At 30.0% G+C, this 21,774-nt stretch overlaps 1 protein-coding gene and 1 long non-coding RNA gene across 2 annotated transcripts in view; one reads left to right on the top strand and one right to left on the bottom strand.

Moving 5' to 3' along the window:
• Positions 1-681: 681 nt before the first annotated feature.
• LOC113370451 (replication protein A 70 kDa DNA-binding subunit) overlaps positions 682-21,774 on the bottom strand; it is a 26,939-nt gene continuing 5,846 nt past the window's right edge. Inside the window, exons 6-12 of the mRNA XM_026611123.1 lie at positions 5,290-5,494; positions 4,424-4,533; positions 3,673-3,899; positions 3,487-3,589; positions 1,542-1,697; positions 1,267-1,467; positions 682-906 (exon numbers count right to left, since the gene is read on the bottom strand). Of these exons, the coding sequence (XP_026466908.1) occupies positions 796-906; positions 1,267-1,467; positions 1,542-1,697; positions 3,487-3,589; positions 3,673-3,899; positions 4,424-4,533; positions 5,290-5,494 (1,113 nt within the window). The 3' untranslated portion in view covers positions 682-795. The remainder of the gene's footprint in view (positions 907-1,266; positions 1,468-1,541; positions 1,698-3,486; positions 3,590-3,672; positions 3,900-4,423; positions 4,534-5,289; positions 5,495-21,774) is intronic.
• Positions 20,586-20,792, top strand: LOC113363335. The gene is made up of 2 exons (XR_003365890.1): positions 20,586-20,673; positions 20,736-20,792. It is a non-coding gene; the product is annotated as an uncharacterized LOC113363335 (long non-coding RNA).

The raw sequence follows: 21,774 nt of genomic DNA, 5'->3' as shown, positions 1-21,774 counted from the left end.
AATTTCCAAATTCTCAAAAAATTTCGAACTTTTAAAATATTTCAAAACTATCAAAAAATTCAAATTTAAAAAAAAAAAGAAGAAATTTCTTATAAACATATGCATAAGTTGTTTGTAGAATACGCTCTCCGCCCAATAACCACTTATAAATTTACAGTATGTATGTATAAGAAATAATCTATTGGAAACTATTTAAAACAATTATTGATTATTTCCATTCCTCAAATTTTTTATTACGGTATGGGAAGTGGCACGATGCCATACACCCCACTAGTGTTTACTTTTTTATTGGATCACCGAAATCACTAAACCTGCCTTTCTAAAAATGTAATCAGTTTTTTATATTGATAATACTAATTGAATGTTTCTTGAATCATTCAACTCGGATGCACCGAAATATAGCGTTGCCATAATACAGTCTATTTTATCTGAGAATTAGCCCCTAAACTTAAAAAAAAGTATTTGATATACTTTTTAACATAGATAAAAGAGTATGCTTAATAGTGTAGAATAAAAATCATAGAAAAAAAACAATATAAAAAAACATATACATAAGTCATTTTATATAAATTTTTTCATAATTTTATATAAAAGTGTACTAAAACATATTTCTTAAATAAATATAAATTGAACTTCCATCAAGTATCAATATTTCATATAAATTAATTTCATGCTAGTCTTGATAATATTTTAGAAGTATTAGTGTACCTAAGTAATTCATATATAATACAGTTAAATAATTTTAAAGAGTGGCACTTAATTTTAAAACACAGGTAAGCTCAAAAATACTGAAATTTATTGATAAATTCCAGTTAGCGTTTCTAATGATTTGATGAGTGATGCATTATATTCCTTATAATTTACAGGTCCAATTGACACAACAGTTGATTTAATCTTGTAAGTATCCTAGAAGAAACAGAATATTAATAGAACCATAGATTAACAATTGAATATATAATACAATTCTTAAACTTTTGGATTCTAAATTTTAGTTTCAGTATGTGTTAATTCAATTTACAAACTATACATTTGAGATATGAAAATACGACAGGATAATAATAAAATCCCTATATATTGGTTGTATAATATAAATTTAATTTAAAAAGAATAAATCCTCAAATACATTATAATCTGCCAAATTATATTAATTAATAATCAATCACGCGATTTTGATGCAGATCATAACCTTGACGCAAACTAGAAAATAATATAAACCGGAAAAGAGTTAAATATTTGAACAACTATAATTTATTAAACAGTACTTACTCCATAAAATTCCATTTTGTTCCTTAGTTTCATAACATGTGTAGTAAATGCAAGTTTTGAAAAGAAAGCTTCCGAAGCTGATGTATCATTTTCATTATCAATTAGTTCACCAACTTCTTGTGCAGACTTTCCAAGTAAAGTTTCAGCTGTATCGTTAAAACATGTGACCCACCTACTGCCTGACCAGTCACCAATATTCACCTGTGATAATTTTCACAAATGTTTAAGCTAGCATAAATGATTGCCAAATTATGAGAAAAATTAAGAATACTCACATTAAGCATAAGCCTATATTTGAATCTAGAGAAGTCCTGAGCACATTTCTCACACCGGAATTGTCCATTTTGTTGATCAATAACTTTTTTGTTGCAATCAGGTTGAGGACAGGCACGATAGAATGAGTTGGAATTTCTTATCAAATTTATTGATACCTACAAATAAAACATAATTTGTGTATTAGAAAATAATCAAAAGTAACATTAATCAAAAGACAATTTTAAAATCTATTTTGAAATACACAACCTCCAGCTATGTATAAAATATTTAGAATGGCAACTAGCCCATTTTCTATTACAATTAGAACCTTATTAAAAACTAATTGAAAATGGCATTTAGCCTTAAGGCAATTTGCGTGAACTTCCCGAAATGTGTAATTGACCTCCTAATCAATCGAAATTGAAACTCAGATAATTAAAAAAAAAATTTCAAATGTTTAAATTTGATATTATTGTTATAAATTTAAATGAATTTATAATTTTTGACTCATCACATCATAAAAGCGAATTTTACACAAAGTGTATGGGCGCATTGCCACATAGAATCGGCCCCACCCTGGTATTTAAATAATTTATACACGAATTTTCAATTTTGTTCCTCATCTTATGGCCGAGATATCATTGAAAATATGCCAAAGAGGCCCCTTCTTTCAAACTCACTTTTTGGCGTAACCATAAAAGATATCGAAAAAAAATTTACGAGATTCTCTAACTCATTACGTAGAACAATCGATGCCAAAAAATCATTTACTATTAGCTGAAAAAGATAAAATAATTTTTCGTTCAGTTGGACCATTTTCTAATTAGCGTTATTCGAAAGCCTATTGTTTTCTCTTCAAGTAATGCAATTATTGTTCAAATCAATTAAGTAGAACATATTGAAAATGAAAATAAAACAGAGCCTGCAATTACTTAGAGTTCGCTCGGACGCGATGCGCCCGAATCGATTCTTAACTAGTGTATGGCATCGTAACTTAAGGCAAATTGCTGGAACTTCCCGTACCGTGATGAAATATTCGAGAAATTTTAAACGTTTTCAAATATATATTATTACAAATACTATAACTTTCATTATTTTTGCTATCTTGTTATATCTGAGCAAATCAAATGTAAATCATAAATAAATTTATCTCCAGACCATTAACAATCGTCATTTCATTACGAATTCAATTTAAAAAAAATAGTTGCCTAATTTGCACAAAATTGAAAAGTGCTCCTGTATAGTCACAGCCCAAATGCATTTGCAAATAACTCTGTGCGACATTTTCACTTATACTGTGCTTAGCTTCTTGGCGGCATTTTCACATTTTTCAATAGTTTTCACAAAACTGGAAAAGTTCTCCAATACATAAACAGTCTAAAGGGTAAGGGTAAACATTTGTACCAGAGTGGCGCTTATACTGTGCTTAGCCTGGGTAATTTGTTGAATTTTTAATTTTAATCCAAAATTACAAAAATATTTTTTGAAAAAAAAAATGAGAAACAATTTTTTTTTCAAAAGCAATTATTTTGTTGAAACAAGCAGAAAGTTTTTTGAATCAATTAAATCGGACACTTAGAACTTTGTTCGGACAAAAGATGCAGAATAAAATTAAGATTAAAATGCTATATAAATGGTTAAGTGTGTTCATATAATTTTCTCGAGATTTTCCAGTTTTCCTTGAATTTTTCAATTTCAACTTGCCTGTAGGCTACACCGTGCGGAATTTGAAGTAGCGATATATAAGAAAGAACGATCTATAATACTTTACATGTTTTCTTTACGGAAGTATTGAATAGTGTGGACTGTTGGTGAAACCAAAAAAGATAAGCGATTTTCATATAATATTTAAATTTTTGAATTAAGTCTTATTAAAAAAAAAAAAAAAAAATTTTTTTTAAACACCAAATATCAAATACCAAACACTATGTTTGAAAATACATATGAGTAGTTTTTAATAATTACCTTTGCAGAAAAATAATCAGGTTTTTCTCCACTTCCTAATTGACGAATCTTTGCTTCTTTCAGCGTCATTAAAGGTGCTGATGCGTTGGAACCGAGGCCAGACCTGATAAAAGAAATGAAAGAATAGTAGGTTTTATACAAAATATATTAAGTTCTAAAAATTAATAATTAATTTTAATTTCTTACATTGCCGATAGACTTGTAGAATCGGCATTTGCACCACCGTTATCAAACCAGCCTCGAAGTTTATGGGCCTCAGGAATGTCAGGATTTATTTTCAAGCATGTTCCAGATACTGTTCCTAATGATTTTCCACCGCCAAACTCATTAAGGCGAGCTCCTTTTACAAGAATTACGGGCTGTAACGAACCATCGAAGTTTTCTGCCTCATCGCCCCACAGAGTCAAGTTAATCTGCAACAAAGAACACGGATAAAAGAAATACTAGTAATTATGTAAAAAATCGATCTTAAAATAATTTTTTTATAAAAACTAGATGTATATAACATTTTGCCTTGAGGCAATTTACATGAGCTTTTTGATATGTACAAATAATATGTCTCAATCAATAAGAATTACATTTAGCAACTTATTGAATTGTAATTGTTATGATTACACTTCTAACCTTTGTAAACTCTAAGCTATTTAAATTGCTTTTAAATTACTGGTCGATTTAGCCAACTTCAATGTCATACGACTTAAAATGTATGGAAACATCGAAAAAGCAAAAGCGAATCGGATGTTCTAGCAAAAACAAATTTCTTTCGGAAATTGTTCATAAATAATCATATATTTATCATTAAAATCATTTATATTTATGTGACAATTATTTAAATGCTATTCATATTTAAAAAAAATCTAAATTATTAGAGAATGTTTAATTACAAAACTAATTCAAAACTATTCATAAACTAATTCAAGCCACTCGTAATACTTACGCAAGCTCCGCTATTGTCTACCAATGTTAATTCTCTTTTGCGCAACTCTCTGCCAGCCTTAGAAGTCAACTGAACAACATTAGTGCAATCCTTGCAAATTCCAATTACATCTGAAATTATATATCATATACAATTAGAACAAAATAATGTAATAGTAATTTGCAACCTCATTAGATATTTTCAAGGTGACAGTATGCTGTCGACAGGTTTACATTTATGAGTATGTATTTGAAAAACAATAGTTATAAAGAACTCTCGAACGTAGTGTTTTGTAAAAGCGACCTATTAATCCAGACTTTAATTAATTTGTAGAATTAAACCACTTCCTGTAAGAGTGATATATTAGTATGTTTATTAAGACCATGTACTCTATTGCCATATAAAGTTTCATTGAAATCGTCTTTTTTTTTTAACAATTATAACTCATCAACGCATGTCCTCTCTAAGTTACATCGAATGGCTTTCAAATTTTTGAAATCGGTTCGGCCGTTTTTGAGAAAACATACATGAAAACTTTAAAACCGACACATACACATACATATTTTTTCCAAATTTGGTCTCATTTGAATCAAAATGGCTTGAAACCTTGAGAAAACAAAATTTTCTTTCAAAAATGTGATCTTTCATCATAAAGTTAAGTCGTTAAATTAAATTTGTCCAAAGTCCAAGGTTTATGTAAAAGGAAACCCAAAAAATTAGTCATTGTCTTTACTTTAAATAAAATATAAAAACATGTATTAGAAACATTTTCAAACAAATCTGTATTTAAATAAAAAATTATATAAAACCAGTGAACCAAAAGCCTGGTATGATTATCCTGTATGAAGGGGTATTTTATTTTTCATCAAAATCAATTAAGCCCTTACCTACAAAACTGTTTGTTTCCTTTTCACCAATATCTTTAATCTTAACAAATTCGTAACTGACTTCTGGCACTCCAATATCAGCATCCATACACTCAGCGACTTGAGTATCATTTGTAAACGTCATTTCATAATCATTTTTGAGGGTAGAAAATTGTTTATTCGCTGGTTTCAATTGGCATTTTGATATATAATACACCTTGTCCACCTGAAACAACAAAATATACATTAGTCTCAATGAGATATTCTTAATATTTAACTTATAGGGCTAAATTAATACAAAAATATTTATAAGCCTCAATGAATTATTTTCATAACATTCAACTTGCAGGGGTAGGGTAAATCAGTTACTTTAAGTAAGGAAATGTTATGACGAGCTATCTGAAACAAATATTGATAAAATACTCTTAACATAAGTTATTAAATTTTACATAAATTGTCAAAATATGTATATAGATAAATCAATAAATAATCTTTAACATTTAATGAAATTAAAATAGATAAGCTTAAAAAATGAATGTTATTTAAATGAATGTATTTTTAGGCAACAAATAACTTATAATAGAAATTCAATATTTGATAAATTATCTTTTAATTATTATTAATGATCAATTTATAAAAACTGCACCAGTACCTGAATCATATCATAAAACTTATCACATTGCTCTTTAAAGGCAGTTGCCCTGATTTCTCCACTTTCATCAAATAAATCCATACTAAATAACTTTCCTTCGCCTTTACTGTTACTCCAAGTTCTTATAGCAGACTTATTCATTACTCTTGCTTTGATTACCCACCTACAAAAAAATATATAGTTTATATTTATATAAACTACAAAAATTGATAAATACCAAATGAAAGCAAATATAAATCTTAGTGGTTGCATAAAAACTTTTTTTATATATATTTGCATTTTTCTAATCACAAGTGAAGAAATTACATAATATAAATTCTAATACCCTATTTCAATTTCAAATTTGAAATATCTAAATTATACAATCTTATATAATTGTAAACTTACTTATTTTGGTAAGGACTCAAAGAAACAATTGGATGAGTGAGCTGTTGTCCAACTAATGTCACAGAACTTTCATAAGTTGGCTTTTTGTTATACGAGTTTCCACTACTTGGAGGTGGAGCACCTGGTTAAAAATTCCATTTGTATTATTATATAATTAAATTATTAAGGATTACTCTGATTATTGTATACATTTTAAAGTTTTTTTCAAGTATTAACAGAATATAATAATCAAGCATAACACACTAATAAAAAGCACTTCACTTGATTATATTGTCATATTTCCTTTAACAATTATATTTTTTATAACAAAATCACCATTTTCTACTTACGCACTTAGTTCCAAAATGTCAACAGTAAATAAATATAGAAATGGTTCCTTAAAAAAGATTTTTGTTTTTTATACGTTGTTTGAAGCTCCACAAATTATTTACAAATATAAGACTACCCTCTATATATATATATATATATATATATATATATATATATATATATATATATCATAAAATCAGGTATCATAAAATTAGTATATAAATTAAAAAACAATGCTTTAAGGAACTTATGAGAATATTACTATACAAAATTAACTTGTTTATAGTAAATTATTGAGTTTCTTTTAAATATCTACTATATTAATCTGTATCTTTTCTTTGCTTACTTGTAACAGTTCCTGATACCCCCGAGCTAGAGTTTTGACCAGCCATGCCCTCGGGATTCTCAGGTAAAGCTACAGGGCTTCCAAGTTTTTCACCAACTTCTTCTCCAGGCCTGACAACGGTCAAGCCCAATATGATTAATACTCGTCTGAAAAGATATTTTGTAAATCAAAAATACCCAAATACATAGATACAAAATATAAAAACAAATTTCAACCATGGAAGAGTTTCACACATCAAAATAAAGCATTATAATAAAATATATTGGACATAAAATAAGTTCAATGTGGCTTGGCCTCTTTCGTTTATATTTATAATAATCACTTTCGGAAAAAGATTTTGAGAGAGCCCATATACACACCTATCACCTTTGCCTGTATTGTTTAGAACTGAAGTGATGTAGCGATCAACGCAAACCACAGTATTATCTGACAGTTCTCCAGCGACGAGCATACCATTGAGCTGAGTAGCCAGCATAGCAAAACTATGAAAGTATCGGCCATCAGAGATTAAAAGTCGATATCTTTCTGTGTTTCCATTTCCCATCACTTTCTTACTCCCAAGAATTTGCATAATAGGATTCTCAATGACGGCTCCGGTCATTATACCCTGGGATATAAGAAAACGATAAGTTAACGCTTGGTATGAAAGTGCACAGAGACAGTTAGGTCACATATTTTTGTTAAACATTAGCATAGCAATTATGAAAAATATCTCAACTTCTGAATCTTACCATCAAACATCCACTCGTGAGTTGAGAGGCCATGGCGATTTAAAATAGTTTTTAGAAATTTAATAACTTAATTTTTCACCGATATATTTAGCACGTACAATCATCTACTTGCTCAAAGATTAAGTTGCGAAGGATAAAAATGCATTAACGAGGATTACCGCCAATTTCTCATAAACATCTGTCAACCGACCATAGAACTTTATCGTTCGTCATATCGATAGTCAACATCGATAAAAACCGCTGATTTTTTGTAATTGATTTAGACATGGCCGGTAATCACGGAACCATAGCACGGAACCATTAGAATATATTCAAAATACTATTCGACACATAATTCGACATATAATTAAATTAAACATATTTAATTATTAACTTCCCGAAGGATAAGTTTATGTTTTCATCAAAAAATCCGAATTGCTAATTTTATGTTTTCTCGACGATTCAAGCCATTCTGAATCGAATGAGACCAAATTTGGAAAAAGTATGTGTGTGTTGTGTGTGTGTGAACACATTTTTTGCCGTAAATCGACGTTTTCTCAAAAACGGCAAGGCCGATTTCAAAAATTTAAAAGCCATTGATGTATCTCGATGAGGACTAGCGTTTCTAAGTTTTGTGCGACGTTTCTTTGTAAATCGCAGAAAAGTGAAAATTTTTTCGTCCACGTTTTAGCCCATAATTCTGAATCGATTTTGAAAATTCAAAAACTGTTCGAAACATATTGGTTGGGAATCGACCTGATTAGCTTTTGGTAAAGATCGGCCGAGCCGTTTTCTTGTAATAAGGTGTTAAAATTTTTTTTTCAACGATTTTCACGAATTTTTTTTTGACGGTAGATACCATAGTCTTATAGATCATACTAAAATATTACGGTCCTACGACAAGTCGTTTAATTTTAAAAAATCGTCAAAGTTTGCAAAAATTAGTGTCGATTTTTTGGCGTTTGTCAAAATTATAAATTTCATCGACAATTGCTCAAAAACGCCTAAACCGATTTCAAAAATTTAAAAGTCAATCGATGTATTTTGATGTGGATTATTTTTGTCAGTTTTGTGCAGAGATCGGCCGAGCCATTTCTTTGTAATTTAGAAAAAAGTGTTAAACTTTTCGTCCACATTTAAGCTCATACTAGGGAATCGATTTCCAAAAATGAATAACTGTTCGTAAGATATCATTTGGGAATGATACCGATTAGTTTTAGTTGAAAATCTATCTGTTTTCTTGTAATTAACCGATGAAAAAAAATTTAAGCCGATTTTTATGGAACTTTTTTTTGGCGTTACATATCCTGGTCTTATAGAACTTACTGAAATATTAGGGCCTTACGACAAGTTCAATTTTAAATTAGACGATTTACTTGGTATAAAGGTGCGTCCACACCTAACGAACGAACACGAACGAACATGTCGAACAAGAAAATACAAAGAAGAACGAACAGGAACACGAACGAACGCGAAAAATTCCAAACGAACTTGAACAAGCGCTTAAAAGCAGTGAGCGCTTGAATTTTCGTTGTTCGAAGATGTTCCGTGAAACGTCTGTTTTATTATTGATATGGATGTAAGCTTTAATCATACGGCATTTTCACTGGTTTTTGTGTGATTTTTGTTCGTGTATATTTTGTAAATATACTGTAAATAAATTATTCAATTAATTTCACTCAGTTTTGTATTTGATATTTATATTTTGAGTCGTTTTCTTTCCTCAGCATTCATATTCGGAGCAAGCTGAACATTCCAGGCTTGAGCTAACTATACTCAATTTTCAAACTCTCATCCTCAACGTATATGTTGAATGTCTATGTATGATAACAAGTTTAATATTTACTTGTAAAGACTGCAATTTCTCCTTTACTGCAGCTTCTGACATCCCAAACGTTTTGCCTACACTTTCCCAAGCATCGTTTTTTTTCTAATAATTTTATAAAAAGGGTCTTTAGTCTCCCATATTATAGGAAACTTTTCTATTTCATTTATGAATGACAAAATTACGTCATTTGACCATTCCATAATTTATTCAAAATTTTCAAACTGTACACAATAATTAAAGGTAAATATTATTAAATTATTAAAATTATTAAAAATTATTATTAAATTATTAAAATTATTAAAACAAAAATGTTCGCTTGCGTTCGTTGTGACGTCCACACTGCACATACGAGTTCAAACATGAACGAACAATTTCCTTTGATGTACCGACAAGTTGCGGAACATTGCTCGCCATGTTTGTTTATGTTCGTTCGTGATCGTCGTGGCGTCCACACTATGCTGTTGCCGTTCGTTCTGGTACGTCCGTTTATGTTCGTTCGTGTTCGTTCGTTAGGTGTGGACGCACCTTAACGATAGAGCATTCGTTCGTTTTCAATTATGTGTAATGAATCCACTCGGAATACTTTTAATCGCTCATAAATTAATTTATTGAAGTAAAACTTCTTTAGGCGCGATATGGGTGTAAAAATTTCTTTAGGCTACACGGGTGTAAATCCGTACAAATGCAACGAAAACGCCAACGTGAAGTTGAACACTACGACGCAGGTAGGCGCTGATATCGCGAGTCGCGATCCACTCCCGTCATGTCATGCGTAAGTCGAACGCTAAACCCGCTAAACCCTATATGAACTTGCATTATTTGAATCACGTTTTTTTTACAAAAGAAGAGGTTGCTGTATTATGTCCTCATGGAATAAGACTTCTTAGAGAATAAATGTGTCATGGAATATAATAAATTTATATTGAATCTCGTTGAAGACAAAATAATATCTACTGCCACGGATATTTATGTAGGTTGCCATGCGACAGATCAACAATCATACATTCGTCAGCAGTTTCACAAAAATCGGTTATTGATACCGGGGGTTTGCCGTATGAAATAATTTTAGTTCTGAATAAATTTTACATAATAACAACTAATATTGATGTAAGTGATGGCTTAGCTAATGGTTGTGTAGGAAAATTAGTGTACATAGAACGTGGCGATAATGATGAACTTCTACGTTTATGGTTTGAATTTCCTGGTAAGATAGGTAACAAAATTAGGAAGAAAGCTTCACATCATATTCAAACTCTTAATATCAGTAGGACAGCTGTGCCGATGCTCAGGAGATCTTATTATTATTGATGTTATGTGATTATTAAAAGATGATTTTTAAAATTCAAATATGATGTTTTTTTTTATTTTTATCTTAATTACCTACACATACAATATTAAAAGTTTTACTTCAATCGCGTGTGATCCTTACGCGCACTCTTTTTTTTTATTGATTAAATCGATTATTTATACATATCGGAAAGTTCATGTAACTTGCCTGAAGGCAAAATACCAATACCAACTAGTTTGGATAGTGTTTTATGCATGGTCCGTATGGTTTTGTTTTATGTATATGTTAATAACTCCGACTCCGGCATTCAAACGAAACGATTTTGTAGTTCTGTTCTGTTCTATGTGGCTCTGCATGTTTTATAATTTTCTTTTATCTATGGATGATCTTTTATGCCTATTTATCTATGGATCATGTATGGATCTTCGAGATCTGGTTTGTGTTCTATGGGTTAATTCCATAAAATTTGTTGTGTGTGTTGTGTGTTGTGTGACTCCGTTTGACAGAAAGATGTCAACGTTTTGTTTTTGAGTTTAAATAAATCAATTTATTAGCTATTGCTTTGTGAGCTGTCAAAGCTTAATGCAGATATTGATTTAATATTATAAAAATGGTTAAACAAATAGCTGTTTTAAAAGATAATCAACAAATTATATGTGGCTCATTTGAATTTGCAGTAGATTTTAAAGAAGCAGGTATAATGTCTGAATCATTAATTGTGATATTAAGTAGAATAGCATGTGGTCAGGGTGTCTACTAAAGAATCAATAATTGATTTACAAAGTGAAACTGGTCTTATCTCTGTTAAAATGTACATATTTTAATTTAATATTGGGATTCGTGCTGATTATAGCTTTGAACAAAGATCGGCCGAGCCGTTTCCTCCTTACTAAGAAATAGCCGGTTCTCAAGAACATACTAAAGCAGGGGTCGGCAACCTTTTAACTGTGGTGTGCCAAGCCACTGTACCAATATGATTCAGAGTGCCGCCTTAATTCTGAACAAGGACGTAGCGTGCATTGGCGGGGCCCCGTATCAAAATTTTTTTGGGGATAAAGTTTCTGCTTCTATGAACAATAATGATCTGAGTGCTGTTTGTGTATCATAGAAGTATTTAACTTCCTGAAAGAAATGTTTAAATTTTTTTGCCAGAAAATGTTTGTTTACAACGATAGGCTGAGCCGATTTCTCGAAATTAGGAGAAGAGTGCTAAAATTTTCGCCCTCGTTTCAAAATCAAGAACTGTTCGGATTATATCCCCGGACCTCTTTTTCTTTTAAAAAATCAAAAATTTGGAATAAATCTAAATTCTTATTGATTGTGTCGATTATTTACACATATCGGGAAATACAAGCAAAGTTTCCTAAGACTTACAACTAATTAGCCAATTTTGTATCAGTTTTATTTTTGAAAAACTTTTCAGCATTTGCGGTTGAAACTGGGTAAATTGTATGCAAAAATTTTCGGGAAAATTTTAAGCAAAAGTATTGAATTTTGACAGCGATATAATAAATATTGAATTTCATATTTTAGACATATTTTTCGAGTGTTTACAATTGGTTATAAAAATTAACAGAGATGATCTTACTGTATTTAGACGAAAGTTTAATGAAGACAGGTGTTTTTGCCAAATTACTCAAGTTGTAATTATTCGAACATACTAATTGAGTCGAAGTCTCTGATCTTTGTTTAATTTCAGAAATTAATATGTATATTTAGCAATAGTATTAGCGATTTTCCTAATTCCTTTGTAGCGTGCCATTCAGAATCCCTTCGCGTGCCAAGCCTGGCACGCGTGCCGTAGGTTGCCGATGCCTGTACTAAAGTATGTCATAACGGCAGCACGGCAAATAGTTTATTTTTAATTTATCAAAGTTCGAAATAATATCAAAAAGTTGTCAGAAGTTGCTTTTGTGATGTGGTGAGTCAAACGTTGTCAATTGCTACAGATGTTTATGAGAATATCTCATGTTTTAAACATTGTATGTTTAGGACATCAAGCACTTGTCTATGTAATATAATTGTTATAATTTACAGATAATTTAAATGTGTTTCAGAGATATCAATTGGAAATAGCAATGCTTAGATTTAATTGAAATAGAATATTTTATTTTCGAAATTGAAATTTTTGTCTAAGTATCTAAATTTCAATTTCGGTTGATTATGTTGATTTTAGTATGAAAAGCACTCATTCCATTCGATTACATTATAAAAACAATCTATTTTTGTCTCTTTAGCTATAAGTAACTATGAAGTAGTATTTGAGTAATTGATCAATTGTTACACATTTCGCGAAATTCGTGCAACTTGCTTTATGGCTAAATGCCACTTTCAAATAGTTAATAATTTTGTTTAAATATGAAGCAACTTTTACTAACAAGGCTAGACACTATACTGAAAAAAATACAGTGCGTGTAGGAATGTTGAATGAAAAAAGCAATTCATAGTTACTTATAGCTAAGGAGACAAGAATAGATATTTTTATAATGTAAATGAATGGAATGAGTGCTTTGCATACTAAAATCAACAAATGTGAGAAGAAAAACATAAATAAAAAATTATAAGTAACTAAATAATAATCATAGATTTTATAAATAATGTTTATATATGAGACTGTTCTAAAATTTCTGGATAATAAAAATAAGGATGGAAATACAATTTATTAAAGTATAATGCAAATTTTGCTTTGTTTGGTTATTTATTTATTTAATATGATCAGTCTTATTCTAAAAGAACAAATCTAACTCATGCTCTTTATTCTGAATTTTATACTAGGTACGGGAATGTTTTGACGATGGTAAAACCACCATGGATAAATAGCCCTTATGGTGACAAAGATGACAAAATACTGTAAGATCCTGCTTAACACTACTTTGTTTTGCACCTTATTTTATGCAGTGGATTCTGCAAACACATTGGGTACTATATGATCATCAGTTTTTATCATGTATAATATTAGAAAGCATGAAAAAAAAGTAACAAGAAAAAGCATTTCATTAGAAACAAAAATGCAAGTGATTAGAAGGTTAGACTCTGGTGAACGACAATCACAAATTAGTGCTTCAATGAATATGGCTACTTCAACAATAAGGACAATTCTTAGGAACAAGGAAAAAATACTTTTATCGGCAACTTCAACTACATCAAGCTCTGCTACTAGAATTACACGTACTAGAAATAACACCATAGAGGAAATGGAAAGACAACTTTCTATATGGATTGATGACAAAATGGAGCATGATGTGCTATTAAGCCAAAAGATCATAATGGAAAAAGCTAGAAATATTTTCAATTCCATTCAGTCTGAGACAAGTGATATAAAGGATACTTTTGTCGCTAGTCGAGGGTGGTTTGATAGATTTAAGATTCGATATAATCTCAACAACAAAAAGATTCCAGGGGAAGCAGCTAGTTGTGATGCGAAAGCGGCAGATGAATTTTCAACGACATTTGAAACAATAATTGAACAAGGAAACTATCCATTAGAATTGATTCTTAGTGTTGATGAAAATGTAGAACAAATAGTGGATTTAGCAAAACAGACTGGTTTAGGTAAATCAAATGTGGAAGACATTGAAGAAACAATTCAAGAACTGTCAGATAGTCTTTCTACTGATGATCTCCAATTAATCAATAAGCGAGAAGAAAACATAAAAATTGGCAGTGATTTCAATGACGTACAAAAAGAACTTTCAATGGTATTTGTAGATAGGTCTGTGACTACAGTGACTGAAATTATGGATCAATTTATAAAAAATGATCCAAATTTTGAGAGGAGTTCTAAAGCAAGACGGGGTGTTATAGATGCTTTATCGGCTTATCAACATCTTCTGAAAGAGAGCAGGAGAAAAACGCAACCTACATTAGAAGCCTTTTTGAAAAAAAGGCCAAAGATTAAACAGTAAACAGTAAACAGTATGAACTGGATATCTGACTGAATGAGAAATTGATTTTTTTTTATAAATTTATTTGTAAACATTTACATATATATATTTTATGAAATAAATGTTTTGTTTTATTTTTATTATAATAAACAAATTAAAAAAGATATATAAAAAATAACACCAGCTTAACGCTGTTTTGATTTAACATGATTTAAGTTCATTTTATTATTTTATAAAAAAATTAAATAAGCTAGCTAGGGGCTGGTTGCAACAGTTTTTTTAAAACTAATATATTTTGAAATCCACTGATTATAATTTTAAGAAATAAAAATTAATAGTTCTTCTAACAGTTACAGAGTAACTATTCCTCTACTAAATCAAGTCAAATAGTTTCATAACTGTTGATCATTAATTCACAATTAATCATTTTCTAGAAAAAGTGATTCAACCTACCTTGTGCTTGGCTTGTAGTAACAACAAAAATGCCTCTCACAGTTTATTCTCTATTTATTTTTAATAAAATTGACATGTTTCTACGTAATCTTCATAAATCAACGCAAACTAAATAAAATATACTACAAATAAAATATATAATGTCTTATATAATAAATAATTTTTTATCATAAATCAACGTAAACTACAATTATTATTATAATACAAACAAAAAATAGTGTCTTTCTGTAACACAATTTACTTTTTCCTGCATCTTACAAACTATAAACTCCACTCGGTTTTGTTTCAACTAACTCCAGGTGTGATTTTTTTGTTTACATAAACTAGGGTACTTAACTATTTAAACAATTTAGCATCCACAAAAATTGCTGTTCATTATTGCGTTGGCCTGCCGGACAGTTGCTATGACAATATTATGCAGGACGGTTGCATGTCTAATTGAGGCAAAAAAAATTTTAATATCATTTTAAGATCCTATTAAAAAACGCCTGTTACTACCCCCGTTACATATAGCGCCTATTATCCCTACATTTAAAAATAAAAGCCCTTATAAATTATTTTTGTGGATAGATCATAGACCTATGAACCTAGACAATATTAGAATACCCCGTGTTCATAATGTGCTTATGAATAAAGCCCGAATCACACGATTTGTTTTTGAGACTAGGGGTGCGTTCGACTTGGACGCTTACGCGCTGTGAGCGCTCACGCTTATAAGCACGAATTTTTAGCGTTCGACTTGGCCGATAAGCGCTCAGAATCGATAACTAAATTCCGTTCGTTTTGGAAACTGTGAGCGTCAATAAGCATCAAAATGGCGGCAACTGGCGGTAACGGTAATTGTGTAAATTTTATTACTTTCTGGATCATTCAGCGGGATTATACACAATTTAACAATTAATAAATAAATAAAATTTGGTTTGCTTATGCTTAATTAATATTAATATTAAAATTAAAATTTAAAATTATTTAAAATTAATTAAATTTAAAATTAATTAATATTAATATTAATATTAAAAAATAATTGTGATATACAACTTGGCATTTTTGCGGGATTATAAAGAATTTAACAATTAATAAATAAATGAAATTTGGATAGCGTATGCTTAATTAATAGTAATATTAAAATTAAAATTTAAAATTATTTAAAATTAATTGAATTTAAAATAAATAAATAATATGAATAAAATAAAATAAATAATATGAATAAAAAATAAATGTGATATACAACTTGGCATTTTTGCGGGATTATAAAGAATTTAACAATTAATAAATAAATGAAATTTGGTTAGCTTATGCTTAATTAATAGTAATATTAAAATTGAAATTTAAAATTAATTAAATTTTAAAATTAATTAATATCAATATTAATATTAAGAAATAATTGTGATCTACAGCTTGCTATTTTTGCGGAATTATAATGAATTTGACAATTAATAAACAAATGAAATGACAGATAGTAAAAACAACTGACGCTCACGCTCACGCTGCCCTACCTCTGTGGCGTGAGCGTATGTGAGCGCAAAATATGTGCTACGAGCATCCTACGATGGTGCTACGAGCGTACTTATGCCACACTCACAGCGCCAAGTCGAACGATGAAAGCGCGCTCACGGCGCGCTCACAGCGCGTAAGCGTCCAAGTCGAATGCACCCTTCATTGTACTTATGGAGCTGTCAAAATAATTATTAATATTTAAGTTAATATATTGATGTAATATATTAATTATAAATGCATATAATACTCTTCTTTATCTATGATTACAGATGTTTGTTCGGAGATTACGGGCCAGTTTTTAAAATTGCACAAAAACATTAAAAGCCATTTTGACAGTTCGTTTCTTTTAAAGCAAAATGCGTAGCCAACTTCATTATACTCCTGGGGCTGTCAAAATAATTTAATTTACAAAACACAAACAAAATATTATTAAAGTTAATATATTAATTATAAATGGATTAATTATTAGTACTATATGTTGCAATATTTTCCTTGTATTGAATTACTTTTTAGCACAGGTTTTGTATGGAACCATATAAATTAACAATTCATGCAGTTGAAGGTAATAATAAATAATGTAACTTCATTACTCTTGTTTTGTTTAATTGTGATTTTAATTTTAATTAACTAAAAAACAACAAATTTCACTCTTTTATGTTCTTAAGCATTTAGTATTAATCTTACATATAATCATGTAGACCTTATATACCAACACTTTCATTATTGTTATTACGTGTGTAGATAGTATTCGTCTCTATTATCATATTACATTTCTATTTATTTTTCTAGTGCAAAGATGTCAGAACCAAGTCCAAAACCAATAAAATAGGAACTGAAACCAGCATTCTGCCTCAAGGCGAGATATTTATGAAAACAGAACCAAAATTAAAATTGTGTCAACCTCAATTGATGCCTTTGAAATGTCTCACTTTGCAAATGCTGGAATCGATGCAGAAACTGAGGAAAACATCTCAAAGTTGAAACTGAAACATCATGTAACTCAATTTAAGGAGAAAAATGCTAATAAGAAGGTGGACAATTGTTATTGTCTTGTGTCCGACTGTGGTATTAAGATAAAATTTAGAAGTTGTCAAAGTGTGTACAAATAAATATGTAATTAAATATTCTAATATATATTAATCCGCATTCTGATTATCTAGATTTATATAATTTTAACTTAAAACAAGTCAGACTCTAGTCTATACTTCAAAATCAGAAAAATAGTTGTTTTTTTCATAATCATTTGTTTAAAATTTACAAAAATAGTAACAAATATTCAAAAATAAAATTCCTTGTATTTATAATAATATTACAATTCAAAATTAAAGATTATTCAAATTATCGATATTTTATCCCTGTATCGATATTTTTGCACAATTTAACATTTGACACATTTTTTGACAGTTATGACACACCGTGTTCCTAACCAAGAATTTAAAGTTTGTTTATTTAAATAATTATATATTTAATAAACATATTAATAAAAGAAAATAGCTGAATTGTTATTAGTTAGTCACTAACTACAAGTAATGTTGTAAATTTATAAACAATTGTAAAAGAGGTTAGAATTATTTTAATTGTGCAAAAATGGAGTTAGATATTTGGCGAGCCGATTGGGCTTACGCTCTGTAGATATAGATTGTCTGAGAGTTTTGGTAAGTCAATAAAACATAAAAAAACTTACATTTACATAATTTTTGTATGAACTTTTTTTTATCATCAGGTGTATTCAAAAATTATTGGTTGTCCCTTGAAAATATGTGAAACAAACAACCCATTTAGAAGTCCTAAAGGTCAGTTACCTGTTTTGAGAGATGGACGTAAAAGGTTCTGTGGTTTCGATGATATAAGGAGTTATTTAAGCTCTCAGGTTTGTTCATGAACATCCTACGGTTTCTGTAAATATAATAAACGTTTTCTTTGATGCAGGGATATGGTTTGGATAGATCAGTAGAAACTTCGGAGCATAGTAATGCTGTAGCATATCATGAGCATATTAAAACAAAACTACTACCAGGTAATAAATTAATATATATATATATATATATATATATATATATATTTGTAGAGTTTCGAACAATATATATATATATGTATATATATGTATATAAATATATATATATATTATATATATATATATAATATATATATAGATATATATATATATAATATTTGATAATATAATTACAGGTTTGCAGTACGTCTGGTGGATTGATACAAAGAACTACACAGAATTTGTCAGACCCTGGTACGCCAAAGCACTGCCTCTCCCTTTAAATTACATATATCCTGGCAGGTACGAACGCCAAGCCAAGGCTTACATGGAAATTGTGTACGGTGAAGAATTAACACCAAAACAACTAGAAGAATTGTATGTATTTATAATTGTTACTTTTTTTGTTACGTTTTGGTATTATTTGTTTTTCTTTTAGGCTTATGCAGATGCACAAAAATGCATATCAATGCTTTCAGAAAAATTAGGGAACTCTGAGTTCTTCTCTGGTCCTAAAACCAGTTTGTTGGATGTAAATATTTTTGCCTATCTTGCGCCTCTGTTGAGAGCACCTTTGCCTTCAAACGCTCTGCAAAATTATCTTAAGCATTGTGATAATTTAGTCAAATTTATTAACAGGATATGCGAGATGTATTTTCCAGAAATACAATCAGGTGATGATTTAATTTGATGTATATTTCTGTTGTTTATACATACATATGTAAATTTATTAATTGTTGGTATTCTAAAGGAACAATTCTTGGATAAAATAGAAATGTTATGGAAAGGCTATGTAAAAACTTATAAAAAATATGTATTTCCTGTGCGATCAGGCGTTTTATGTAAAACCTAACCTATAAAAATAATTTTGTTATTAACTTCCCGTAGGTTTATTATAGTAGTCGCAAAAAAATCGAAAATGAAAATTTTTATATATCTTTACGTTTCAAAGGTTTCTGAACATTTTGGCATACCTTAGAAAAAATCGATGTATGTGTGTGTGTGTGTGCGTGTGTGTGCGGATGCAAATTTTCGTCGACGATTTCGGTAACACGGATGAAGCGATTTGAATAATTTAAAAAGCATTTGATTCGTATTGTTAAGGAGACGTGCTGATTAGTTTTTGGCGAAGGCAGGTCCAGCCGTTCCAAAGATATGGGGCAAAAAGTGCCAAAAACGGTAACCCAGTTTTCAAGAGAACGGAGCGTCCGATTTGAATAATTCAAAAAAACATTTTACTTGTATTGACAAGATGAAGAACTGATCAAATTTTCATGAAGGCAGGTCGAAAGGTTTCGGAGATCTTGTAAAAAAAGTGAAAAAAATGCCATTTGGCAGTCAAAAATGATCATTAGACATATGCACATCAAATTATCAGATATTTTATAGAGATTTTAACAAGTATAAATTTTGTTTACATTCCTTTGGGTTCCGTACCAATGTTTACGCGTTAGACGGCGACGCGGCGCTTACGCACTTCGATATTTCGTCTCTATGCGGTTAAAGCAGTACGATTGCTTTGGAAAAAAGTTCAGAATTTCTAAAATATGTCAAAATAAAGAAAACATTTTTTTCAAGAAAAAGTAATTTTTTGTCAAATTTATAGTTTCTCAAAAATCTAATTTTTTCGAAGTAATTTTTTTCAACAATGTTAATCTTTTTAAAAAAATAATAATTTTTGGTACTGGAAGTTCCAGCAATTTGCCTTCAGGCACGATAAGCAAATACACACTTTTTGGCAGTTTTTACTAACAATTAATACAAAGATAGACCCATAACATAAAAATTACCATAACATTTTTATTTTATCCAAAAATCGGCATAAGTTTTGCTTAGAATTTAAGTTTGAGACATTTATATTGATGATATAAATGTTTATTACAGATACATCCAATCGCAAAAGAAATTAGCCGAAGAGACCAGAAGAAACATCAAAAGGCTCATGAAAAGGTCAGGTGATGCTGAGGACTTCCCTCACAAGACTCGTTCCTTCTTCTGGCCGGTATAGTTGCATTTGCAGCCATGGCCGGTTATGCTTTGTCTTTAGGAATTTTACAAGTACGAAAAACATTTAAATATTATACAAAAAGCACTTATATAATCCCGGTTTATATTTCTAGATTTCAACAGAAAGTGGTGATTCTTATCCGCACGAGATCATCGATGATGATGATGAATAACAAAGACTGTGGCACCATTAATACCTCGACTAGTCCATTGTGTACTTTTTATGATTCAAGCAGTATATTTGATAGAGAAATATATTATTATAAATTACACCTTTTGAACTTTTATTTATTGTTTGGTAAATACTGTTTCAGTCCTTTTGTATGTCGAAACGGTATTCCTTTTGTGGCCGATGTTATTTCTTCTAAATATGAATTAAAATTGTGGATTGTGTTGGCCTCCGATGACGACACGGTTGCCTAATTGGCTGTTTATGAATGTACTGCCAGAGATTCTTCATATGTTACTCTCGCCGACGATGAACACTACTACTTTCTGGGGGGGGGGCTCCTGGGAAAGAAAACATAGTAAAAAAAACGCAACATATATATATACGAGGTCTGTTCAAAAAGTACCCGGAATTTTCGTTTTTTTCAAAAAAATATTTATTTATTCGTCTACATTAATGTGGTCCCCTTCAAAGTAGTCCCCCCCAGATATAATACACTTATGCAGCGTTTTTTCCAATTTTCGAAGCACCCTTGATATTCACTTTTTGATGTCCTTGAGCACTCTCAGCGATTTTCTTCAATCGAGGAAAACCGCCGTCCTTTCATGGGTCTCTTCAACTTTGGGAATAGGAAAAAGTCACACGGAGCCATATCTGGTGAATTTTTGCACTTTGCAACACTTTATTTCATTTTTTACGCAAAATTTAATACAAATTCTTTGACTTTTCATTCTTCCATTGTAAAATCGCCGAGCTCAGAAAAACACGTCGAACCTTAGCGACTACCACAGACAAAGTAAACAGTGAATATAGCTGAAAAATTTCATCATACTTTAGGGGCATGTATACCAACACAATAAAAAAAAAATTTTGACAATCAGACACTCCAGACCCGCGAAATTTAATTATTAGTATTCCGGGTACTTTTTGAACACACCTCGTATATATATATATATATATATATATATATATATACTAGTGAC

This window comes from Ctenocephalides felis, unplaced genomic scaffold, assembly GCF_003426905.1.
Source record: "Ctenocephalides felis isolate EL2017-DRISC unplaced genomic scaffold, ASM342690v1 CF-g0.4_SCAFFOLD_00845, whole genome shotgun sequence".
NCBI lineage: Eukaryota > Metazoa > Arthropoda > Insecta > Siphonaptera > Pulicidae > Ctenocephalides > Ctenocephalides felis.
This window is presented reverse-complemented; position numbering and strand designations above follow the sequence as displayed.